The 27,277-nt window shown below is 44.0% G+C and overlaps 1 protein-coding gene across 2 annotated transcripts in view; it reads left to right on the forward strand.

Annotated features, from left to right (window-relative positions):
• Positions 1-8,916: 8,916 nt before the first annotated feature.
• SUSD4 (sushi domain containing 4) overlaps positions 8,917-27,277 on the forward strand; it is a 74,140-nt gene continuing 55,779 nt past the window's right edge. Inside the window, exons 1-2 of one of the 2 annotated variants that reach the window (XM_069800066.1) lie at positions 8,917-9,115; positions 9,487-9,642. In XM_069800066.1, coding sequence (XP_069656167.1) covers positions 9,522-9,642 — 121 coding nt within the window. In that variant the 5' untranslated portion in view covers positions 8,917-9,115; positions 9,487-9,521. Of the gene's footprint in view, positions 9,116-9,199; positions 9,303-9,486; positions 9,643-27,277 lie in introns of those variants that run through there. The other variant, XM_069800065.1, reaches the window with a different exon arrangement.

Here is a 27,277-nt window from a genome sequence, read left to right on the forward strand (position 1 = left end):
AGAGAAGGCAGGAACATGAAGAAAAGAGGTAGGCAGCATCGTTCCAGAGGCTTTTCCAATCCACGCTGTCGCCACATGCGAAGTGTCATTGGCAGACTGCTGCCCTCTCCTTCTCCAGGCTACAGAGGACTTGCTCTCTCTCTCATGTCTTCTGTTCCCAAACATATTGTCACAGGGTAACTCACCCCAGTTCCAACCATGCCCTTTTTTTTCACCTCCTCTCCTGCCTTCAGCTGCCCAGTGGCTCTTGACCCACAGCTTCCCCTCCATGGACTACAGAGGGGAGGAATTGCCACCAAAGTCACACACCCTGACACATGCCAGCAGGGCTGGCGTGGACTTATCCTGACCTTCTTGCACCCTCTCTTTAAGAACTGCTGATGTTCTTTTTGTTTGTTTTTTTGTTTGTTTTGTTTTGTTTAGTTTTTTTTTTTTGCTAAAAGAGAATAGCTAATCCAACCTAATTTAGTTTAGTCTTAAATTCAAGCTAATCCTGTTCCTGCTATGAATTTCAGGGTGGCAACAGTATGCAGTAATGGTGATTGTGGTTTTTCTAGACAACTTTAGATTTGCTACCATCTCACCTGATAATAGCTGACAGATACTCAACTGCAAAAATGCAACATCAAAAAGGAAAAAAGGATCACATGCAGGGAGAAACCTGAACAAACCTGAACTGTTGCCTGTACTGAGAGCCAAACGAACAGCTGATACAATTGGCACAACTCAGTGGTAATGAGGCTATAGCTGAATGGAGTTATTTTTGTGGCTACATGAAAAAAGCAGAAAATAAACATGGAAATCAGAGATGAGAACAGCTCAGATCCAAATCTCTGCTTCTTCAAAGTCTGTAGATGCCGAGCGCTGTCTAGTAGGTTTTTCCTTCTGGTCCCTTTCTTCTGCCTGCACTAATTCACACTATACGGCTGTTGCTTTACATTGTGGATTTTTCTAAAAGTTTTGCAACTTGATACTGTGGTTTTTAATATGTGCATGAGAAGAGATGCCAAAGAAAGTTACAAAAATTCTAGTGTAACAATGACACAACTATCCTTTTGCAGCTTTTGCATGGCTTTGCTACGAAATGAAGTTAACACAAACTGCTGGATCTCTATCAAGAAACATAAAAATGCATAGATATGGAATATGTAAGATGCATGCAAATCAGTTCTTGCTGAATTCATATTTGACCATGTGTTATGAAGTTAAGGTTTTGCATGGCATTTGGTTAGGACCCAATATAAAAAATCTCAACAACTTAGAAAGCCATTATGTAGCGCTATAAAATTGTGACATTTTACCTCTTTCTGTTATTCTGCTTTCAGGATTGTAAAGGTATGGGTATTTGCACTGGAAGGGTTCTCAGACTGCAGCTCTATTTGTGCCATAGCCTTTCAAAGAATATGTGTGAACACTTCTGCTTCAGCTCTTTCATTCTCTTCTCTCATGAGGACTCCACTCCAATTCCTCCTTCTCCTTTCCTTATGTCCTGAAGGAATATATAAAGCTGCTCTTTATGCGAGGAAAAAGGTAGTGCACATTTTTTTTACTTTTCTACATAGTTAATTAAATGCTTCTAGGCAAACACACTGTGTCTACACAAAGCCGGCAGAGACGTGAGACGCAAGGGCCTGAATGCCCCTGGGTTGTGGAAGCAGATTTCTTCTGCACCTAGGTGGAAAACTCTGCTGCTCGGTTTGGACAAGGGAAGGTACATCCCTCCTGGTCTGAAAGAGACCCTTTTATCAGAAGCATCTTGCAAGCCTACACGCTCCTGTCAATCCAGCACGCAGAGGTACACCACTTCCCAGCCCAGCACAAGATCCCAGCTGCCGAGGCCAAGCCCACACCCTGAAACAGACCCCAAACCCCTGGGAATTTTTGCTAAGAAATAGTGAAGTGCCTTTGAGTTAAATTGCAGCTGAGCAGGGGTCTGGAGATTGCAGTTTTGAATTTAAAGTACCTTTTGGGGGAGCGGAGTCCAAGGGACTTGCTTGTAGCTGTACGTTCAGGCAGTGGCAGGGAAGAATTTGTGTCCTGATGTCCCTGTCCCTAAGGTGCGGTGGCAGTCGGATGTGTGCCTCCTCATTCTGCTCTTGGCTGCCTCTGCCAGACTGGTGACAAGGGCTGGAAGGTGTGATTTGGGAACTTTTCCAGTGGGAAAATGGACGGGGCCAAGCACCTTAATTTACACAGATCAACCTTCAATGAGTAATGAATTTGTGAGCTGGAGGTGAAAGACGCTGGGTCCTCTTAGGCAAAACTTCAGGTATCACAATGTAAAGAAAATTAACTCTGTCAAGTGTGCTGTGGGCATAGAAAAATTAATCATAAGTTTATACTTAAGGGTGATGAATACCATTCATGCTTAGAACAGTGTTGCAAATCAAACACTGCAGACTGCATTTTGTATTTGCTAGCCTCTTCTTGTCCGGGGGGATGAAAAGAAAACACTTATGACCGATTTTAATTGTTACAGGTCCTGGAATAGTTTCACTTCACATTCTTCTGCTGGAAATTACTGTCTAATGGAAAGCAAGGACCAAATGTAGTAACAGGACTAGTGGCAAGTACAATTTGGCTATAATCAGAAAAGTACAAAAATCTCCATGTGTTCAGTTGAAGAACAGACCTCCCAGTAAGTGCGATGTAGTCTGGTTCTCCACTTAGCCAGGTACCATTTTTTTCTGTAATCTCCTCTAAACTATGTTGATGGAAACAAAAATATAGTTTTCTGTTAATTAAAACTTTTCATTAGTTATGTAGGTCAGTAGGAAACAAAAAAGTAGTTCAAACTCCACCCTCCCCATGCTGCCAGTTTTTCTAATGAAATGTAATTAGCACTAATTGGTAAAACTACACTGATGGCTGGTTATTAATGTTTGTGTATTGGTCCCAGACGTGGTTTTACGGCTGTCAGTGCTAATGGCTCAGTGAAGGAAAAAGAATTCTCCTTTCATATTCCTGTCATTTTCTTCAGGCTGCCCCCGCCCTTCAAACAAGAGTGATTATGTTTAGGGAAGGGAAAGCCTCTTCTTAAATCCTGACTTTGTGAGAAACTGAATGCCTTCAACTCTCATTTGAATTCGGTAGGAGCTGAAAGCAGCCAGCACTTAGCATCTGCAGAATCAGGACTCAACAATTTTAGGGCTGCTTTTCTTGAGCCATCATAATTGTTAGTGGTTCAGAATTTATCAGAATAATTAGCCTCCTAATTGCATAGCTGTTCTTGAAAGAACACTTATGAGGCAAGCCTCTCTTCTAAGCAATCACCTTAAAGTATTCTGTTTAGAATAATTGCTTTCCTGCAATTCCTGCAATTGCTGAGTGGACAGCAATCGCCTTCTTCAGGCAGACAGAGGTGAGAGAGCTGGCCTTTTTAGACAGGGATGACATGAAGTGATGAAATCAAGATTTCCACTACAAATCTACCCAGAGAGGTCTGGGGGGGTAGCCTCTTGCAGAGTCAAGGAAAGGCAATGTCACGGTGAAGAGGAGGGTCTCCAGGCGTGCTCTGGTAGGGACCAGAGCACACTTGGAAATAGATTGGAAAATACTCAGGAGCTGATTCACTCCCGAATATTAACAGTAAGACATCAACATTAACACCTGAGAAGATAAAGCCTTTCTTTGAAAAGCATCTGTGTATTCTTGCACGGTTTAATAATGTACACCTCCCCAAGTCACCCATGCACACCTTGTTTTTATGAAATCTCGGCTCATTAATATTTCTAAGTTGAAACAGAAATATAGCATACTCCAGGTACAAAGCAATTGCCTGAATGTCTTACCTGACTTATAAGGGAGTTTAACAAATTATTACAATCAGCAGTCACGTGTTTATTTGAAAATGCTTGAAAATTTGAGCCTGTTAAGATACAAGAAATGCCATATATCTTAGGCTATATATACCTGCCATAAGGACAGGACAAGGTCATGATTAAATCTTAGCCCTTAATAGTTTTGTGCCTTACAAGGCATTCAGAACTCCCTTTAGCAACCCCCTGCATTTTGTTGGATGATGCTTGAATTATTTTTCTTAATTTTACAAGCAGAATTGTGTTTAACAACATGATACCTGTGGGCTGGGGGGCTGGGAAGCAATAGTTCTTCCTTGCGGCCGATGAAAAAAGGAAGCTGGTCTGTGGCCAGGAGGTCTGGAGGATGTATCACAACAATATGTACTTACAGCCTGGAATGATGTTCTGCCAGGCAAATCTCAATGCTAGTCATTGCCATTTTATATTTTAAAATAATTAATTGCAGACTTCTGTGTTAAGCTGTTCTTTTCCCCATGGACTGACCACCCCTATGCTCATTCGGCTGCAGCTAACCTGCCCTGGTGTCTTTTTTACAGTCTCACACCACCACAAATAAATTCTCTCATTAAGCTCAGCTACAATCTTGGCTACATCCTTTTCACCCTTGCTGGAATCTAACTAAAGGACGACCTTACCTACCCAACAGCCACATAACTAGGATAATTCCTTCTGACCTTGTTTTTGAGCAGGTAAAGTACAGAGAAGGGATATCTTAATGGGATAAATAAAAAAACCCAAACACTTAATCACACAAAGACACAGTACCCAACATTTTGGGTTACATTTTTGCTAGCGCCCATGACCACTCTCATGCACTGAGGCCAACCAGAGTGCTAGGTAGCCCAAGCTAATGCTGTGATAACAAATTAACAATACAGAGAAATGAGATTTGGTGTCCTAGAACTGTTTAATGTACTTATGTAGATGTAGCTTCAGTGTCTATAGTGTCTGTACACTGACAAAAGCAAAGAGATACAGGTTTGAGCTCCTTCAGACCAAGGAATTTGATTTCCTGCCTCCTGGATGAGAGCTCTAACTGTTACGGTGTCCAGCAAACGTGGGCAGAACCACATTACTCTGACCTAGTTTGCACAGTTTGCTCCGTGGAAAGCCCGAGCTTGTTGGCATCGAGGAGTGCCCTGACAGTGCAGGTCACACACAGCCCCGCGTGTTTCTCCTGGTCCTGGGCAGGCTCAGGCTCTTGAGCTGCTGAGCGTGGGACACTGCTGGAATAACTGCAACAAGTGGGTGTCCAAAGGCAGGTAAAAAGGGAAGAACCAAATGAACTTGGGCATATCCCAGGCTAAGAAATAGCTGTTTCAGTTATGGGAGGAGAACTGTATTGCAAATTTGGACTTAAAAGCCTCACTTCCACCTGACTCCTGCCTTGGATACCTAGCAGCTCTTTGGGTGTGTCTGCCCTATTTTCACTCACAGATCTTGGTCCTACATTGTCCACTCTGCACTCATGTTAATTCATTCTCTAGCTCGTTTTTGGAGTGAACAAATTTGTTCCCTTTGAAGCAATACCTGTCCGCAGTTCTGGAAATATTTTAGTGCAGACACCTTCCCAATAAGCAGTGTGAACAACACTACACCAGGTTTGGCTCCTCCTGTCTCCCTTTTGTCCTCGCTTTGCAACCTCGAGCATCCTTGAGCACTTTCCCATGCCGCGGCACCAGCCGTGCAGCACTGACCATCAGGTTCACACTGCAAGAGCACCACTCAGACTGGTGATGGCACAGGCTCTTGCATTGCCTTGGATACTTTGAACGGCACTTCCTACACCTGTACACACAGAAAAAATGATTATATTGTATTAAGGACTCAGGGTCAAACGCTGCGTAGGGTGGGCATGGCCTTCATGTTCCCTCATCCTGATCAGAATCAATGTCACTGCTCTTGTCACTTGGCTTGAAGCAAGGGACCACTTTTAGGGTTGTATGCATTTAGCTGCATTTTTCAATCTAGCCTTTTATCCAGTATGGATCTCAGAATAAGATAATCAAATAAATGAGTGCGCCGGGGAAGATAAAAATAAGAGAATGAAATAGATGTGTGTGTATGGCAAGACAAAAAAAAAAATCCTGCAACTTCAAATACACGCACAACCTTTTTACTCCTGAAAGAAGGTTACGAAGCTCCGGGAGAAGATAAACTGTAAGCCCACAAACAGCCAGAATCTAGTTGGGAAGCCCACCCTACACTTGCTAGAAGCAGCCAGGAGCCTGCTGTGCGCACCAGCTGGAGAGGAGCTGAAGCCTTCTCCCTCTGATGAGGGTGAAGCCGGCCAGAAACGCCTCTCACCACATGGCAGCATCCACGACCCACCGTGAGGAAGCAGAGATCTCCCCTCGCTACCGGCGTTGCCTCAATGTTTATGTGCCCGAACAACGGGAATCTGCTTCTGGTGGGTGCAGATGAGTGCTGGTGCTTTTCGTCTTCGTTCTGGAGGATGGCTGCTAACAAGAGGCATTTTTAGCTGCGGTGGCAGTACAGGGAGATGGAGGCAGCTCCGTGAGGACATACGGAGGAAAAAAAAGTCACGTCATCTCTCTGACTTGTTTCCAGCCCATCTGTGCCAGCGCTGATGAGGGGTTATCCCCACAGGAGGCAATTCAGGGTTAGTCCCTGCAGGTCTGAGGCACAGCTGTAAACTTGCTTAAAATAAATAGCGGAGGGGGGACCAAGTGTGGGAATGCACAAAAATCACAAAATCTGTGACTGTGAAACACCGAGGGGGAATCGTCAGGGGGCAAATCCTCCTATATTTTACATTCTGTGCTGTGTAACAGCACCTCAGAGCTTCAGGTCCAGCCGCTTGATCACAGCTCTGGCCCCACTTCAGCTCAGGAGGATGCACTAAAATTGATTATAGATGTCAGTTTTGGTCACTGAGCTCTTGTAGCCCTTCAGGCAATCTACCCCTTCCAGAAATGAAGTCCAAGCCAAAGCAGAGCAGCTCCTTCCCCTCTGCCTCTCGGCGGTCGGGCTTGCCTCAGGCTCCATCCTCCTCCACCTCTTGCTGCTCCTCACTCAGTTTGGGCTTTCCTGGGCTGCAGGAGCCCTTCCCTGCTCTTGGCTGACAGAGATGCTCGCCAAACCCCTCCACCCACTGGGGTGAGCCCCCCCAGCCCTTCGACTGCCGTCACCACCTTGCATCCTACATCCACACGCTGCTTGGCAGGAGGTGAATTTTTACAATTCATTAAGATTTTGAAGAGGAGCCGCTGCAAAAGCAGACGTTGATTTCCTGGTGCGGTGGTACTCCCACTCACCTGGGGGTGCTGGCGGACGGCCAGAGTGCTTGGTTGTCCTCCTCAAGCTGAATGGCACCAGGAGCACAGCTGCACACATGTGGGGATAGGAGCAAATGGCAGAACCAAGGGTTAAGTAGGACCCGTCGACACTGACAGACACTATTTCATTTGCCTCTTCCTCCTTGGAAGGCCAGTATGTATCTATGTGTATTGCCCCCATCCCTGTTGAAGGCAGACTTCGCATCCAGCACCTTGCATTTGAGTTGGTACAAAACAGGAACAGTGCTAGCTCGCTAGGGACATTATCTTTTGCTATTTTGATTTAAAAAATTAAAGCTATCCAACCAGTGACATAAAAAAAAAAGATCCTCCTATTACAGGTAATAGGAATTGCTGCATTATTGCTTTGTCCTGCCACTTGTAGCAGCCAACAGCTTATTGCCTCAGAAGAACCATCTCTGTCACATAATTGTGCCTGTGTTGTATTTGCTCGGCTTAAGAGAGCTATTACGAACCTGAACTCCCTCTTTGGGCTGGCTGGGGAGGTGAAAACTCACCTGGTCAGGAAATGACGCTTGGGTGAAAGGGCTCTGTAGTTTCCAAATTTTCCCGTTTAAAAGGAGCAGCAAAGGTATCTCAGAGATAAAACACTCTCTTAGCTGAAAATTGGCCATATACTTTTCCTTTCTTAATGGAAGACCCGTATTTCACTATGTGATGCCCATTTTCTCCAGGGGAGAGTAAAAATACAAAGAACTACACTTCCTACACTGCTCTTTGAACTGATACATGATGCACTGATTTGAGCTAAAATCCCTCTTGAACAGCCTGAAGTTTTAACTCGGAGGAGACAGCATCAGGTAGCTGAGACACTTGAAAGCAACTCCAGCTGTGTGTATACCTTTACCAGTATTGACTATTAACTTTGAAGTATCGGGATGCACTATTTCGACATGCTGTTAGTAGGAGCCCACGTATCTTTGGGTATAGGTTTGCAGTGAGCCCAGGTATGTTTTGTCACAACCGTGTCCTCTCTCGTCCCTGGTTTTCTTCACATCACTGCGTCCCAGGAGCGTGCCACACACCTTAATCTGCTTCACAAACACCATCTCTGCAACCTCCTCAGCTAGCGGACACCCTCCACTACCTCTGAGGAAGGGAAGGCCTGCAGTGCCCAGCTGAGGGTAAATGGGCAATAGCCCTAACTCAGTGCACTGTGAATGGCGCCAGGAAACAGGGAGCTATCCCACAGCTGTTTCAGCCACGAGACAGCGTCTCCAATTCAGCAGCGATTTGTGGCAGCGAATTTCACAGATTGACTAAATCCAGCTGGGTGCTGCTTCCTAACAGGCAAATTGCTTCAGCCGGCAGGCCTGGGCGTACTGCCTTTCCCCAACAGCAGCTGATGGGCGAGAGCGCCCTGTAATACACCTTCTCACTCCCACAAACTGTGAATGATGCGGCACTGCCATCAGCATCGATAAACCGTATCTCAGATCCGGCACTGCCATCAGCATCGATAAACCGTATCTCAGATCCGGCACTGCCATCAGCATCGATAAATCGATATGGTTATAGCTCATAGCCACCGTTATACCTACCTGATGAAGCACAGGGCACCTTGAAGATGCTCCCTCAGAGCTGCCCATCACGAACCCCCCTTTTGAAGTGAAAACGACCAGAAACTACCGGGAGCGCAGCCTTAACTTCGCGTTTCTCTGCCCTTGGAAGTGGGTGGGCACCCCCGGAGCGGGGCAGCGGGACACCCCCCCCACACACACCCCCCCCCCCCCGGCTGCCACCCGGCGGGACACCCGCGCCGTGCCGAGCGCGGAGCGGCGCCGCAGCCCTGCCCGCGGCTGCCATGCGTGTGCGCCGCGGCGGGGCTGCCCGGGCTGCCGCTGGGCGCCGGCGGTCCCGCAGCGCAGGGCTCCCCGCGGCGGCGCTCCGCTCCGCGGCCGCGGACGGACGGGCGGGCGGGCCGAGCCGGGCCGGGCGGGTGCGCGCTGCGGCTCCCCGCTGCCCCCCTCCCAGGTAGGGCCAGCGTGTGCCGGGGGAGTGTGTGGTGGGTGGTGTGTGTGGTGTGTGGTGTGTGTGTGGTGTGTGTGCGCGCGCGTGTGTGCGCGCCCGCCCGGCCCCGGCAGGCTGCCGAGCCGCAGCGGCGGAGGCGGCAGCGGCCGCGGAGGTGCCCGCCGGCGCTGGCGGGGGGGACCCCCGCAAGGTAGCAGCGGCGGCGGGGGGGGTGTGTGTGGGGGGGGGGGGCCGGGTGGGTGCGTGCGTGCCCCGGGGCGGGGGCGGTGCGGGGGCAGCCGCGCCGCGGGTTGCGGGGGCGGCGGGGGGAGCGACCCGCGGAGCCGGCGCTGAGCCCCGGGCACCGGCGAGGCGGAGCGGGTCTCTCGTTGCAGGCGGCGGCGAACCGGATGCCTTTGGCGGGCAGAAGATGTGTCATGGGAAGCAGGCGAGCGGCGGCGGTGCCCTCCCGGCGGCGCGGCGGCGGGCGCTGGCCGCGGCGCTGTGGCTGCAGCTGGCGCTGAGCCTCGGCCCGGGGCCGGCGGCGGGCGGTGAGTGAGGGGCCCCGGCCCCCGGCCCCCGGCCCCCGGCCCCGGCCCCCTCCTCCGCCCGAGCCACCCCCTCCCCTGCCGCCCCCTCAGCCCCGGCCCCGGGGGAGCGGGGAAAATTCCTCCCCCGCCTGAGCCACCCCCTCAGCCCCGGCCCCGGGGAGGGGGGGAGCGGGGAAACTTCCTCCCCCTGCGCCCGGCGCCCTCCGAGGGGAGCGAAGCGCCGCTCCGTCCTGTGTCTGTGTCCCCCCCGCCGGCTCCTTCCCTTCCCCCCAAACCCGCCCGCGCAGCCTCCGGCACCCCGCGTGGGGACCCCCGGGAGGAGGGAGCCTCACCCCGGCCCCTGCTAGGGAGCGGTAGCTCTGTGTAAGTACAGCATGATTTTCAAAACAGCGTAATGTGCTTTAATTAAGGGGGGGGGGAGGAAAAAAAAAAGCCTTCCCCCACCGCGGTCCACTCAGACGGACGTCTCTCGGATGAGTCTTAGCGCTAAATCCTGGGGAAAGCAGAAATTTGGGGAGGAAGCAGGCGGTTTGGGGCCGAAAATGCAACGTCCTTCAGCGCTCTCCTCGTGGAGGAGCGACCCAGCCTTATTTGGCCTTTTTCGTTTTAATTACATTTTTACGCTATCTTCTTAAATTATTGAGCCTGTGAGATATTTTCAGCAGGTACATTTAATTACAAAATTGCTTTCAATTGATTCCGTAATTAGACTTGGATTGCTGGAAAAGTCTTAAAGTAAACTGCTTTGCTGCGAAATTAACTTAGCTGTGATAATGAGAGCAGCTTCACATTTCTGCTCCGGTGTGGTATGATACATTTGTTGGGGGAATAAGCCATTTTATGATTGAATCGCATCACTAATGGCAGACAGGGTCCAATATAAAAATTGCCTGGGCTTCTTCTCGTGCCAGAGACTTTTGCCAAAATTTTCCAACTCAAATGCCTAAGCCCAAGCAGCTCCGATCCAGATGTGTTTTCTGTCACTGAACATAGACTTACAGAAATACGGCTGAAGAGGGCCTCAAAAGGTCATCTTGTCCATCCTCCTCCTGATGTGATTCAGGCCTGATTTTCTGTCTGGAGGCGATAATGCCATTTTCCTATACAAATCCCATGACTGCAAATGTGATTCCAGCTAAACAAGCTTTTAAACTGTTGCAGTCTCTACGAATCCCTTTTTAGAAATCAATGGCTTTTTTTTTCTGCAACGGCGTTACCCTTGGTTTCCTGGCCAGCTCACGTTTCAGCGTGGTGATGCCATTCTGCCTGTCCTGTGCCTTCCTCGCAACTGGAGTTGTGTGAGCTCCTGTCCTTCTCTAACCTCCTCCTTATGGCTCCATTCATAAAAATGAGGCTGTTCCAATGCCCCCTCCTCCCTGAGGCTGTGTATATCCCGCAGTTTGATTGTCGGCATTTATTTAGCTGATTAGTGCAGGAGGTTCTTCAAAATATGGTTTATGTCTCCCTTGAATGTAGTAGTTTTTGTCACAGCCTGCAATAAATTCTTGTGTGATGTTGATCATTATTAACACCGCTGCCTTTCACCTTGGTAGTGTAACTAATTCTATACCAAATTCCATTTGCAAGGCATTTTTGGATCTTTCAAGAATTTTTTTTCTTTTGGTCCAGAGTCTAGGAAAAAGCTGTTCACTGAAAAAGAATATTCACTGAATGATTGTGCATGGGTAAAATAACCAGTGAAAAATATTTATTGCTGTTCTTAAGTTATTATTGCTATTATTTTCCAGCGTGGTTGTGCTCGGAAGTTAGGCACTATATAAATATCAGTGAATGTACAGATCTTTCATGTAGTAGAATATATGGTTGTTGTTTTTTTTTCCACCCTGAGTCATTCAAGCGGTAAAAATAATGAGCTTTGTAATTAGAACAGAGGACTGTAAATTAGAATCCCTCCTATTTTAGGTTCTGTTGTATCTGCGAGTGAGCTTACTGTGCTTACACAGCTTGCTGCGAAGGCTCAGCTTTTGACTCCCCAGCCTGTGACGCAGAGTTTGAGAACTTGTAAGCAGCTGTTGACATCGACCAAAATTGTGGTTTCCTGGGACCTTTGAAAATTTTATTTCTGTAGGACTCTTGTTTTATGGATTTGCGTATCCAGACAGAAGGCGCCCAGCATTACTGACTGCTTTGGAAAATGTAGCCCCAATCTCTTTCTATCTTCTCATTATCTGTTAAATAAGGATAATCATACTTCACTCAGAGATTTGAAAAGAGCTTTGATGACATTTAATGAAAATACTATGGAGGTGGAAAGAATTTGTTTCAAAAGCATTAGAAAAACAGCAGTGACAATATGCTGAAATAAAAACTCACATATTAAAAAATGAAAATGAATAGTTTAGGGTTATTTTTTCTATAGAGCAATCCACGGCTTACATTTTGGATCCCATTTATGGCCTCCTCCCTTCCTTAGCTGGTACCAGGATTTGGCTCCTGTAATAATCCTGTCATGACTTGTGTGACTCCTTCTATTTTATACCTGACTAAGCTCTATTGATTGTCACGTTCTACCATTTCACCCCAAATCAATACTACTTATAACTCTTTTTTTTCTTGTTAATAACCCTACAGAGAATAACTCCGTTTATTACATTCTGACTTTCTCAAAAGTGGATCTAGCAGAAAATTTGCTGTAGAAGTGAACTCAAATGAACAAACCTTTCAACTATCAATATACCTCATTCCTCCCTGATGTATTTAACTCTGCTGATACCAAATCTCTCATACTTCAGCTTGTGGCTTTCATCTAATCGTCTTTGTTTATCTTTCTTTTCACTATGATTCCGTAGTGTAGAAAAAAAAATAAAATAAAGAAAATAAGAAAGTAGGAGCAGGGTGGGAAGGCTAGTAAGAGGAAGAATGAAATGCACAAGTGGATGGAGCTGATGACAAGTTATTTCGAGGTTTTAAGGCATTGTACAGAGTTCACTGTTAAACCTGTAGTATGGAGATAGTAGCTGTAAGAATATATTTTTACATATAGTTCAAATTCCTGGCATTATATTGACATTGTGGGGGAGGTGGGGAAATCTAAGGAGGGAGAGGAGGAAAAAAAGTTCAGTAAGCTTCTGGTTTTGAAGTTTGCTATGTGGCCTTAGAATTTTGTCATTGTACCTGGACGTCTCCTGGGTGCATGTCTGCTTTATTGTCCTAGGTCAGCTGGGCAAGCTCTGTTCTTCTGCGGTGTCTTCTGCATGGCCCCATGGAGAAGCTCAGGGCTGCAACACACATCTCCGAAGGCTTGGATGGGGCCGTGGGCTGTCACCTTGTCTTACCTCCTGGCTTCAAGCGGGGTCAGGTGTACTCGTGTTCTGCTTGCAAGGTGTTCATTTAATCTTCTTAAAAAGTCTCCACCTCTCCTTGAAGCATCCTCTGCCAGTGCTTCATCAGCCTTTACACTAGAAAGTTTTTCCTAAGGTCTAACGTGAAGTGTCCTTGCTGCTGTTTAAGCCTGCTATTTCCCCCCTCAGCTTTCTCGCTGTCTTTCATGTTCTGTTCCACCTCTTTGGTCTGCTGCTGCAGACATGCAGAGTCCAGTTCCTCCAAAGACTGGATGGCTCTGGTTTCTCCAAACTTTTCCTAAGTCTACATCGTACTTTCTAGATTGCTGGTCATTCAGACCGTGAGCTTTCTCCCATGGAGCCATGTCCCTGTGGAATACGCTGCCCAGCAGCCTTGCCAGCGCTGAACAGAGCTGAGGGATAGCTGCCCATGCCTTAGAGGCTCCGCTCCTGTTCAGACATTGCAGGTACCTTTGCTGTCATTATATGATGCCGCTGGTTTATATTCAGCTTCTGATCCCCTGTAGCTCCCAGGCTTGTTCCTGCAGGGCTGCTACCTGGACAGTTGTTCCCATCCCGTATTGCTGCTTTTTTTTGGCTTTGCAATCAGTTTTCTGGCTCTCCCTGGTCGCATGTCCTGCAGGCAACATCCCTTCACATCGGTGGGTGCTTTTAAGATGGGAAGTAGTATACATGATGCACCATGGTAAAGAAATCTGGCATGTTGTGAAGCCTTCAGACATTTTATTGAATGTTAGTGATACCATGCAGACTAATGGTGGGTTTTTTTCTAGACCAAAGCTGAATTTTTACTGCTCTGTGATTTTATTGCATTTGATTCAAGTCTTGGTTATGCCTTGATTATAGTATCTAACCACTGCCTTTGGATGTAGTGGCTACCGAAACTACATCCCTCAGGTTTCTGAGGATGGTGGGCTTGTTTCCTTGGGGTAATACAAGTATTTGTGTGTGCTGATGATGGAAGCCCACCATCAGGCTTACTTCGTCAACCTGCCGTTGGTTTTGGCAAGAGAAGCCAGCCAAAGGTTTCCTCTAACTGCCTTGCATACACTTTTGAGATTACAAAGGTTTTCTGAAAACTCAGAATGTTTTCTGATACCCTCTCGTTAAGTCTGTAGTTAATGTATTTTACTCACTCCCTCTCAGTGCATCTGCTTCACTTGTCAAGCAAAATAGACATTTCAGCCTTGAGTTCTCTGTACATCTGATGAAATCATCAGTTACTTTGCAAGATTGTTTTTAACCTCCAGTTTATTGGAGCAGCTCAGTATTTTGGAAGGAACAGATATTTCCCACCGTGACGTGGTCTTATTCTCAATCCCAGATCTGCTTCATACAACCTCCGTTCCCCTCTCTGCAGACTTAAGTTAGCAGTTAAGTACAATTTTGTAGCTGTTCTGATTGCAAGCGGCAAGGCCAGCGACATCATAGGATGGCAGCTCATCGTTTGTCTTCGTGGCAAATTCTTCTGCCTGCAGCCCTGCGAGAGGCGGGCATATTTGATAGATTAATCTTAAATTGGTTTCTTAGCACCCTGCAAGAAGGAGGTTCATCCCTGATTTACCGTGGGATTTGGAGACTGAGGTTAACTTCGCTTCTCTGTTTTTCTCCCTTACTCCCAGAATTACAGTAGGGTATCTTTGATCTCTGTATTAGGGATGATTACAACTTTAGAAGAATGAATTAATTACGCTTTGCTTGATTTTCTCATCTGTAAAGTAGATAAGCAATGTATGTCATGGGCATGTTATGAGGTAGTTTGAGAACCTCCCAAAGAAAATGTTACAGGAGTGAGAAATGAGGATTTTAACAGAGTATAAACTAGAGTTTACCAAAGTAGGAGGTTCTTTAACATTCATGATTTTTGTTGTTGGTGGTGGTATGTGGATTAATAATTAGTTAAATATTCTTACCAGAATTAGGAAGATGTTATCTTTTTTTACTTTTGCAGCTTCTTACGGATTTTTTCTACAGCGCTGATCACATACTCCCTTTTTTCCCAAATATTGTCTACCTCTGATTGCTATTCTTATTACAAGAAAATACACGTTATTAAAAGTAGAAAACCTTGCACTCGTGCTTTGCATTTCAGTGGGGTTTTATGCGTGAAAAGGACAACAAAGTGTGGTCGGAATTCATTTGCTTTATGCCAGTGCAAATGTGAATGAAAAACTGGGCTGCACTTAGCGGTGAACATAACTTAGTCAGAAAATGAGCTCGAGGAATAAAGCGGTGTAGTGTGTACAATTTGATTCAGTAAGTGTAAAAATTTGCTTTGCTAACATATTAAGGGGACCGAAGGTACATGTATCTTACCAAATTCAGCAATTTAACTGTGAAACCAACATCTCCTCACTTGGTTTTACATTTTCTCAGTTACTTTCTTTGACGTGGCACAAGCACAGCATTATGAAACCAATTACAGGCTGTACATCTACTAGATTTCACAGTGGAGCAGTTTGTAGCAGTGGTTTTTAACGTCCATGCTTACCTTCTGACGATCTTACCCCATTGCTTCTGTCAACACCGGGTTTGGCTGCCTGTTTTTCAGAGGGGGCTCCCGATGGCTTTTCCTGAACAGCTGGGCTGCGAATGGGATTTATCTGAATCAGGGTGTTTCTTTCTCCACTTACTGAAAACAGTGGAAGAGGTTGTTGGTGCCATCTGTGCTCACTGAGCTCCTGTGGGGAAAATGTGTTGGATGTGTTTTCACACTCGTGATGGGTGACCCCTGAATCATATCAACTTTTAACTTGGGTAGTGTCCATCCTGGCTTGCTCTTCTGCTTGTTATTAAGAGATCATACAAAGCTTTTGCTCTGTATGGGAGTTCCAGAACTTATCATTTCTGTATTAAACAAGCCTTGTTTTGGTCAGTATGACCGACTTTAGAAAGTAATATATGGGGCTTTTCTGCCAGTGCCACTACTTGCTTTAGCTAAGGATATCACATTAAAAGAAGAAAAACTCCCATAATTTGACAAACATTCTTGCTTGTGTTAGGTTAATAGTAACAATAGTGGTAAAAATGTGACTTTATTAATATAGGCCTTCTCATCCATAGAGTTCAAAGAACTTTACAAAGGGAAAATAAGTTTTGTTATGTCCCTTTGTAGATGGGGAAATGACTATAGAAAGATTAAATGGCTTAAAGACTTGTTTCACGTAAGAAACAGATCTTGCCATAGGCTGAGAAGAGATCCTCTGGATCTTTGTCCAGTACTTTCTTCTGTAAATAGAATTTAGGGAAATTCCTAATCCACATTTGTATGATATGGCTTTTAGAATAGGATTTTTTTCGCTGTAACTCTTCTAACTGAAATGAGCAGCAGATTTCCTATTCACATAAGTTGCTACTTAAGCAAATCACAGAGGGAGTTTTTCTAGTGTGGTTTATTTGCCTTACTCCTTTATGTCTGAGATAGCACACAGCATTTTTCCAGATACTGAAAACATCTTCTGAATAATAAAAAATAAGAAAATGTTATAAGTTAGGGTTGAGCACTGAAAAACGTTATTGTGCTGTTTCTCACAGTGCAAAGCACATATTAGTATGAATTATATTTATGCCTTGCTTGATCATGTGGTTGGTGATCATAGTTTACATGAAAGGGCAACATGAGAAGAGCATTGCATGTGATTTTTAAATAGTTCTAACATACTTGAGCCATTAGAGAGGAGAAGAGCATTGCATGACCAGGTAGCTCCATGCAGACAGTGGAGTGAGTGCCATTGCCTTATACTGCCCATTGCAGTTTAGAAATCAGTGGATGTATAATGTGCTTCTGTAAAAAATGAGTTCAGCTTACAACAGGTTGATTACGAAAGCATAAGGTGTAATGTAAAGAACATAGAAGGATGAAATAGATATAGTGGCTGGTACCTCTCTGTTTCATTTGCTTACTGCAAGTGGTGAAGTGGGGCAAAATGCAGCGCTAGGAAGCACGACAGGGCTAAGGGTCCAACAGAGTCTCTGTGTAAAGCCAAATTCTGCACTTGGTAAAAATTTACAAAATCTGAAAAAAAAAAAAAAAAGTTTGCTTGGAAACTGAAAAGAGGAGACAGGGCTTACAATAGACTGAAGAAGAAAATAGGTGGGGTTACTAAGGGTTAGATTATGTAGAAGTTGGGTTATCAAGGGTATCGTGAGATACTGTCCTAAAAATAAACTCTCTTGTACACTGCTAAAGAAAAAGTGGGGTACAGCATGCACATGAATCAGGGGAATCATTATATCATTGGACTCCCATTCCGGAGACCTAGAGAATATGCTAAAAAGAAGAGGTTGTCTTTGAAAATGCAAAGCCTTCAGATCCTCTTTTCTGGTACTGCAGAAAGGCAGCAGCACGCATAGTTGTTGATCTGTCAGGAGACTGGAGAGCACCATACAGATTCAAGAGACAGGCTCCCATACGTGCTGGGAGGGAGGAGAACATCCTCAGAAGTGGAAGCCTGTAAACGTGGCATCCTGTTCTCACTTCTGTCATTAGCACCAGTGAATGCATACACTAAAAAAACTGTGGAACAAAAAATTCATTTCCCTCTTTCTGGAGGTGGGACAATAGACTTGAGAGCAGAGGCACAGAAATAGGACTGCAAAAGACCTCAGAAGCATCTGCGGTTCATCCTCCTGCCCAGAACGGGACCCACATAGATACCTCAGGGAAGTTATCATTCAAGACTGTATGTTGGAAACTCTACAATCTCCCCGAGTATCTATCCCAGTGTTTCACTCTCTTAACCATTAAAAAGGTTTTGCTGAAGTCTAATTTGAATCTTTTTTGCTGTAACATAGGACTTTACGAGGATTTAAGTCTCTAGTGTGGGATTCCCGAGCGTTCCCTCCTCCAGTGTGCTGCCTGTTGGTGCAAATCCACCAGTGCTCTGCCTTTGGCCATCCTGACTGCTGCTACCACTGCCCTGCGTCAGGGTGGGCAGAATCCTGACCGCTCCAGCCCAGCAAACTGTCTCTGAAAAGTTAGATATTAGTTAACAGTCTGCAAGCTAAGGTTTAGCTGAAACTGCCCTATGTTCGTATGCTGCTACCAACATAGAAGGAGTCATTGTGATTCTTCACGGTGGAAATTACAATTTTTCTAGTTTAGTTAAGGTCACAGCTAAGTTTGTATTTAACACGAGATCAGATATTTTACCAGCAGCTATCAAAAAGGTCAGCTTTGCCTTGCTAGTTTGGAAGGGCTTGCAAGGATTTTCCAAAGTCACAATTGGAAAGAATCAAGAATAAATCTCAGAGCCCTCCTATAAAAGATGCTTATTTACACAGTCTGATCTCCTTGGGGATATTAGACCAACTCTTTGTACTTGATCGTGATGTAAACAGTATGGTTATTGCCACGCTAAATTGCACCCAAGTGAATTTTGTGTTTTACTTCTGTAGACTGAGTGAAGTTGTATATATTGAATAGCCCTGTGGTAATAGATTAGATCCACACAAAAGCCAGTCAGTAGCTTAAGACTTCCATGTGTGTTTGCAAATAAACAATTTTAAGTGGAATTTTTAGAAGCAGCTACTTACAGCTGTTGCTTCCAGTGCCTGAGTTCCCAGTAAAATTGGTGCTGATGGTGGGTATCCAGAAAGGTTGTGTCATTCAGGAATCTGGAGTGGCACAGGGAGAGGGGGGGATATTAGAGAGTGTGTGGGGAGGAGTTGCTTTTTTAGGCTAAAATGGAGGTTTGAGATTTAGAGCAACACTAAGAGCTGAATTAGCAAGAGGAGCACTGTAGTGGTGTGGGGATTGAAGTCAACAGGACTACTTGCTTGAGTAAATCTTTTGCTGTAAGAGCTTCATGGCATAGAGTGTATCTTCTGTCTATTTCTAATACTCTGTGTAAGCCTACCATGCTATTCCTGTGTTTGTGTAATAATGATTTGTATTCTGAAAGCCATGGGTACTTATGAAAGAGACAGTCATTTTTCTGTATCTCTCCACTTAGCTGACATTTTTAGGGATATTTTGTACACATCATATTACTCAGAGAAAACACAAATGATCCACTTAGAACTGAAAATAAATAATAAATAATTTGGTATCCTGTAAATTGGACTTATAAAATAGCTTGATTGCAATTACCAGCTTTGCAGTAATCTTGAAGGAATTAAGATAAAATGGCATTATCATGAGCAGTAGTAAAAATGAGAATACACAGACATTTGTCTTGGTCTTGTAAAATGCAGAACACCCTTCTCTCCTCTGAAGGGGGACCACGACCCCTAAAAAGTACAGTCACAGCCATTCTGGGGGAGCACCGCACTGCTGTGACTGCAACACTAACTCCCGCTCTATCCCTCCTTTGCTTCAGAGATAACCATCCTGGGCAGTTCTTCCCACCGCTGACTCAGACAAGCACATGCTCTCTTTTTTGCACTCCTTTTTCGCTCTCTTCTCTGAGACCTGAGGTTCTTCTGTGAGGCCAGGGAAGAAGTACGGAGGATGCAGCCTCTCTTTTCGTTCAGTGTGACTCCAGGTTAATACCACCTGCAGTTCCCCGGGTGAGCTGGAGTGTATGCCATGGTGGTGACAGCTCAGCCCTCTCAGCCCCCATGGCTGTAGCTAGCCCAGCTGCAGGCATCTGGCGTCCCACCTCCCTCCGAGCTCCTCAGCAAGCCCTTCAGTCACAGCAGCAGGCAAGAGACAAAACAGGTAAGCGCTACTGCTCTCTAGAAGCATCAATGGTGTAGATTTATCAGAAGTGACAAAACCCTTGTTTACGCACCTTATCGTAATTACACCCCTCTTTCATATCTTGTGTGCCCCTAAGCAAATGATACTGCTGCAGTCTGGTCTTTGGACAGCATTCCAATACCTCTCCCAGCGCAGTACTCACATTTTAAAACTCTCCCTCTCTCTCTGCTATATGATTCATGTCCCAAAGAGCAGGGTTGTTGTTTCAGGATTTAGCCCCTTCTCTTTTTGAAGAATGATGCTCAGAAATGGTTGCCCAGATGGAAGAATCCGTCTTTCAAATCTAGCAGAGCCATTCACTGCTGATAGCCCGTGCGTCGTCTGTCACTGTTGCCCTTATCCAGTGCATCTGTCTTAGAGAGCAGCACAAGAAAGGTACAGTCTAGGACTGATTTTGTCAAGACTAGGCTGGTTTGCAGAGGCTAGGATATTTTAGTCCAAAGGGAGCATTCCAGTGAAAATATTCACCAAACAAAACATACAAATCATTGCAAAATGTGCGTAGATGAAGCCCAACTCTATTATACCTATGATCTCTTTGAAACTGGGTCATGATGGGACACGCCACTGCACACCAGCTGTAAGAGGTGCAGTGGAAGAAATTGCAGGAAAGGGCACATGGACTAGCAGGGGCATCCAGTTATAAGGGAGGGATGAAGGAGGGGTACGTAACTGTCTTTGTATGCATTCATGCACTAATGCACTTAAGCGTGCCCTTATTAATCTTACAAGGGGGGGGAGAGAGAGAGGCAGATAGATAGATAGATGTGTGCATATATGCTGGATAAGAAGTAAGAAACTTAAAAAAACTCCAGCAGTGAAATTGTAAGAAATATTGATAGTCATTTCAAGGTTCTTATGCTTGTTCTTAACATTTACAAGGTTGCTTTTTACAGTGCAAAATGGATGAGCGTTGCTTCTAGTGCTTCTGTTTGGGTGCAAGAATGATACTGGATTCATGTGAGGGGTGGAGAGCAGAACAGTATTGGGTATATGTAGATTCTATTTCATTTTTATTTCATGTACAGTAACGTTACAGAGAAGGACTTCATTCCTCATTTCAAAGAGAAATCCATCAGATAAATTGTATTCATTGTGGGGAGAGGAATTTTTTCAAAACCAGGGTGAAACATGCCTTTTTGCAGTAGCCTTGATATGATAGGAGGTGCGTTTTCTGGATGCCACTAATGGGTGCATTTTTTGACTCTGGGTTCTGCATGTGGTAGAGTTTTCTTGGTTCTTCCAACAGGCGGTCTGAGAAACCTTGTACTTAGAGCAAGTGGATCTATGCAGTTCAGAAAGTTAGCATGTTGGCCAGGCCAAGCTTATGGGGATCTAACTTGATAAAGCAGACTGAAAAAAATTGTATTTAAAATATTTTTTTAGAATGCTAACATTATTAGAATATAAAAAAATATAAGGGGGCACTCATTTAAAGTAGCTCAGGATTATGTCAGCTAAAGAGATTTTGCCGCAGTGCATTAGTATCGCAGGTAAGTGATTCATTACATTTGCTGTTCTGGCTTGTTTAAAGCTGTGATTTAAAAATGCAGACTTTCAGAGGAAGTAGTTATAAATCTGATCTGTGATAATTATTTTTTCCAAGGAAACAATATAACAGCTCCCAGTTGCAGCTGTGTGGTTATCTTAGCATTTGCTGTTTATGGTCACTTTTTGCCATACTTAACACTCTGTTTAATTCTTCGGTTGTTTTGATGGAGAGGAAGAAGTCCTTTGACAGTGTATCTATACATATATTGTTAGAAAAAAATATTTTCCATATGCCATTTTTTCTGTCTTTGCAGTCAAGTGATTCTATTATCATAAAATCTGCTCTGAAGTGCAAAACCAAAGCAGTACGGGGAGCTGCAGCAGCGTTTCAGGATCCAATGAGACTGGCAGCTTACTGTGAATGTTAACATGACACTGCTATTTGTTAGCTTGGAAGTACCATTTGCTGTTTTTTCCCTGATCCAAACGTCTTTGGAAATAAGATGTTGTAGGGATTTTCCTATTCATCAGCTTTCCATTTCTCCTGTGAATTTCCTTTCTCACTCCGAGGCAGTCGTTCAGGCCATGGGGGCTCTGATTGCCAGCAACTCTGCCAAATTTCCTACATGAGCAAATTTGGATCCTCTGTTTTACCTCCTACACTTGACCTTGGGAATGAAGGAGGTAGGGGTGGGTGGAAGTTGTACGAGATGAAGAGATTTGGCCTTATGAAACAGTTCTAAAACAATGTCTCACCTCAGTTTACATGCAGGGATGAAGAAAATCTCATAATTCTAGAACACAAGATGATGCTGATCCTTCTGGTTGGATATACAGCCTCTCCTTTCAGCATCTGAAGACCACTTGTTCTCGTTCCCTTACAGCCTTGTCAGTCCATACTTATCTCCTCCTCTGACCTACTTTCAAAAGTACTTACTGAAAATAAAATGAACAGATGAATTGGTACCTTTTCTGGGAGATTCTCTGGGAACGACAAGGCACTTGAAAAATGTTTAATATGTTTCTTTTGTAATTTGGCTCCGGTGCGGCCTTCTACAGATCATCTGGTCTATCTGTCTAGATCAGCTAGCTTTTAAAGAAATTCTTCACTAACACTTTACAACCATTTGCCTTGATCTGAAATACCAAAAAAAAAGTCAGAAAAAAGAAGACAAGGATGTACTAGATGGGGAAAAAAGGGATCAAGGGATGTACCTGAATACAGAGGCTAGCTTCCCTTTTTTTCCTAGTTGTAATGGTAATTTCAGTCTTGATTCTCTTATTGAACTTGACTGTATTAATTTTGTTCATTCCTGAACTGTCCTGCTGAGTTTTGAAACCAAGGGCTGGTCGGTGCCCAATTCCTGAGTGCTCATGTCCTTACTATCATTTCATGATCTATGGTAGGAAGGGAATGATTCTGTACATATAAGCCTAATGACCTGAATTTGTAAAGCTAAATAGCAACACTGCTACTGGCATGACTCACTATTATTTTTAGCTCTGAAGGGGAGACAGTGGAGCAAAGGTTCATCTTTCCATACCAGCTGCGTCTTTTGTTGAACAATCTGATATTGCTGAGAGGTTTAACCTTCATGTTTCTGTTTTTAATCAGACTTCTTCAAGATATTGTGCATCTGTTCAGTTTCTTTTCATAATAGGCTTGTTCCCTGAGAGAATGGCTCTGTGCTCTTCTTGTACAGTATGGGTCCTTGCTTAGTATTTCTAAGGATAGAGACTTTGCAACTTGAACTGTTGCTAGAAAGAGCCAAAGTAGAAAAGGTAACTGATTTAACTGAAAAGCAACACAGAAGTCTTTGGATTGGGTTTGTGCTAGTCAAAGAATAAATATTTTCCCCATTTCCCTTCAGAATGCTAATTATTTTATGTTTATTGTCAGAGGTGAAACGCTTGGTAGTACTGATACAACAAAGGAAGAATCAGGTTTTCCTGTGGGATAACTGATCCAGATTCAGTCTGGAAAATCACACTGATTTCTGAAAGCTTTTGCTCCTAGTCTTGTAGAGTGCTGCAAAGCCTAGCAGGTTGCGTGGTCTCTGTGTTCCTGTCAGGGTTACCTGTGAAATTAACTGGTCATTAAAATCCCCTGTGGCTCCCAAGCAGTTCCAGTTTCTAACACTGAATTTCTAAGTAAAGGTGAGTGGTGGCACTGTCAGATTTGGAAGAAAAAAGCATGCTTACATCTTAAAAAAGCACTTGAGTGACTTTGGAGGTTAAGAACTGCTTTAGAATTGGCTTAGGCACTGAACTAAGCTTAGAGTCCATAAACTTCCAGTGAAACAAAGGCCCTGAGCTACTGTGAAGAAGGTACAGGACAGACCAGAGAGGTGCTGCTGCCTTTAGGGTACTTGCTAAGAGTATGTCCAAAGCGAAAACCTGCATTCAGATTACATGGGCTTTAGGTCTTAGACTGTAGCTCATAATGGTGATGCAGCATATTTTATAAGGAGATGACTGCTTGTACGTTAAGTTGAAAAAAAGATAATTTTTTTTATCACAGTGGGAAAGTGCACATACAGAAACCTTTTCTGGAAAAAAACTTACCAGTATTTAAATCTAATTTGAATTATTTCTTAAGAAGGACATATGATGGGAAATGTCAACTGAGTGATACTATGTTCTCTGTAATCAAGCCTCATTCTACTACATATGGAAGATATATCTGAGCCAAAAAGGGAACTAAGGACAAAGAATAAGGAACATGGGAGAAGAATGTGCCTTGCATTATCAGGGGGTTGCAAACTCAGATAAATTAAGACACAGACATTTTGTCAAAGAAGTCGGGTATGTAAGTTTAAAGCTTGCTCTAGGCAGTTTTAACTTAGCCAGCACTTAAGCAGCTGATAACCTAAAGTGACACTGACCTTGGCAGACTTACAAGGGTGAGCTTTGCACAGGGATGAATTATTCTTGATCAGTTGCTCAAGTATATGAGGCAGAGGCCAGCATTCCTTCAGTATTGATTATGGATGTTTGTTTTATCCCAGAACAAACATACTGATTGCAGATAGTGGAAGTAGAATCAGTCTCTCTGTGTATTTGAGCTCTTCTGTATCCATTATATGATATCCTGGGGCACAGTGATGCTGCTGAGCTTATGCCATGCCTCCCTCTCCTTGCTTTTTTGACTCATTCCTTTTTAAGGCTGTAATGCATGGAATAGGAAATATTGGTTTTGTTCAGTAACTGCCTGCACAATCAGGCTTTTTTGCTGGGTTGTCTTTTTCCTGGCCTTGTTGCGTTCATGTCCAGGGGATGCTTCATGACCTTTGCTTGGCTTCATGACCTTTGCTTGTGGACTTGCAATTGCACAGGTAGTTTTCAAGTATCATTAGTGGCTGCTTTGAGGCTGTCGGTGTTTAGAGCCACAGTGGAGGCAATTTAGCCACAACGTCACTATTTTTAATCCATCCTCTTGTACTGAATCACTGTACCTCTTGCTAAATCTGTCAGGGTCTGTGGGTGTTAAATGCTGCTAGGATGTAAATCCTTTTTCTTGTGAGGAGCTACCCAGACTCAGGAAATAAAGTGCCATGGTGGGAACAGAGGTTGGTTGTACCCTGCCCATGCTAATTGTAATGGTTTCTGTTAGCAGAATTGGGCAGCTCTGGAGTCACACCATAATGAAAGCTCTTTTCTGGAAGGTCATAAATTGTGACCCAGCGGACAGAGCCTTTTGGTTTCTTGGACTAACAGAATGCTGTCAATGCCAAAAGTCCCACAGATATTCTCATTTTAGGCTTAATATATTAAAATGTCTGTGTTTAAAAAAAAAAACCACAACAAAAAAAACAACACCAAAAATGTTATCTGATACCTTAGGGAATGTGACAGCTGAAGCGTCCCTTCTAGGTCTTCTCTTGAGTGACTTGCTGGGTTCAGAGATACTTTTGCACATGCTACTTTGCCCATCTGTTCTCCCTGCTTTCTCAGATCCCCTGAGCAGGCAGAGAAGCAAAACTCAGAAGACTTCTGTTCTCTCTGCTCTTCAGAGAAAAGAAATTGTGTCAACTGCAATACACTGCTTGGACGCAGAAAACCCGAGCTGTCAGGAAAAAAAACCCAGATAGTATCCCTGACATGTAAGGCTGGTTGCAGAAAGGCTCCCAGCCACCTTGGTTTTAGCAGTGGTCATTGAGTTACAGACCTGGATGCTAACATTTTGGACAGCTCTGTTTTTTGTTTGTTTGTTCCTCTGTTAGACATTTAAATAAAGGATGTAATACTGTGGTGAGAAATGGCTTAATTTATATCATTTTCTTTAACAGCATGGCCTTTAAGGCAGTAACATGTTGTAAGACTCAAGCTCTTTGTGAGCTAAATCTCTGTTGACAGCACATGATTGATTCAATTTTGCAGATGGGACAGATTTCCTTGTTGTGTCTCAACCTGTCTCTTGATTACTTGCACACAGACCTAGCCACTGACAAACCAAAAATGTTAATATGGATGAATGCTCACACATATGCCTTACACATATGTGAACGCCCACTGCTTTATGCATTGCTTGAGGAAAAACCATACTTGTACACAATAATCCTGTTGTTTATACATGTGTAATACGGAATGCAAAGTTATGCAGCCAGAAATAGGAGCAGGGGTTTGAAAAGCTGACTTGTAAAAAAATCGAAAATGAATATTGAGTGGTTGTATATTCAAGAGGGCTGAGTACAACAGGGATTTGTACTTCATCATCGATCCTTCTTCCTTCAGTAGGTCATCACTTGTTAGCTTCAAATCTGAAGTTGCTTTCACCTGAAGGTCTTCTCTTACTGTACTCTTATGGGATATCTATCTGTCTCATAGCCCCAGGTCACTTGACACTAATTCCTAATAATTACTGTCAGTTCTGAAGGAAAAGCCAGTAGTGAACAGGCAAAGTGAGTGAGTTGTTCTCCGGTCCCTGGAAGTTTTACATCTAGCAGCCAGTTGTCACACAAGGCTGCTGCTGTGGCCTCTCCATGTATTTTCTGAATGTTACCTGGTTCAGTGAACACCACAGAAGTTATGCTTTGGATTGCATCAGAAGTAAAATGCCACAACTAAGTAGAGGAATTCAGTTTCTAAATTGTCCTTGTAGGATCATACTTCTAGAGATACTGTATAGACATTGAAAGCATTTTAAAATATAAAATTTAGCTCACGTTTCAATTTTCTTAATCTTAATGCCAATTTAGAAATTCATATTTCTGTTCAATAGACTTCAGTGGTAACAGGCTAACGTCTACACAGCAAAATTTTTCTGCCTTACGTGATCCTGTAACTTAGGAAGCTGAGCAGGGGAGACCCTTGGTCTCTCTGGAGGCTATATTGTGACTGCAGATTATTTGGACGACTGATGGCTTGTGTTTCTTTTCAGTTCCAGAGTCTGTCCTCTTAAGCATTTATTTTCCTATTTAATGTAAAATCCTTGCCTGGGGCAGAGCCCTGACACATGAGGTGGCATCCCAAGATTAAATGTTATTAACATAAAAAGAAGCACTGGAGACCATCGGTTTAATCAAAGGATTTCATTTTCAGAGGCGGTCTACCCCAGATTTCTAGTAAAAGTCCATGAAAGTTGTGATTTTGTACCATCTTTTGAAACTGGATCCTGACCTAAGACACCTTATTCATATGGCACTGTTAGTGGGGAATGAATTCTGGCCACTGTACTCAAATCTCTTTAAAATGTGACCATCTGCCCAGTGTTCTGCAAAGGCAGGAAATATTAATTACAGAATATTCTGGCAGCTCTGGATTTATAGCAGAGCTGAATTTGGCCCATTAAATTTACAAAATTGATGTTGATCAGAATTTATGTAGATTAAAAACTACGTAGCTAAATAGCACTTTGTTTTCTGAACTGTTTTATCTGTGTATAGGAATATTAGACAAAAGGAGTGTATTTTAAAAACACATTCAGTACAAATTTGCATGAAAATGGTACTGTTGCTACAGGGTTTATTATGAACTGTTATATAAATAATCTGCTTTTAAACAGACTAAATATCTATTTATGCAATGTAGCAGTTAGAAAAGTTAGTACGTGTTTTAAGACTGACAGTAGCTTACTGTGTTCAACATCTTTGCTTTGTACAGCAGAACATTTTTCACT

This window comes from Haliaeetus albicilla, chromosome 13 (genome assembly GCF_947461875.1).
Source record: "Haliaeetus albicilla chromosome 13, bHalAlb1.1, whole genome shotgun sequence".
In the NCBI taxonomy this organism is placed as follows: domain Eukaryota; kingdom Metazoa; phylum Chordata; class Aves; order Accipitriformes; family Accipitridae; genus Haliaeetus; species Haliaeetus albicilla.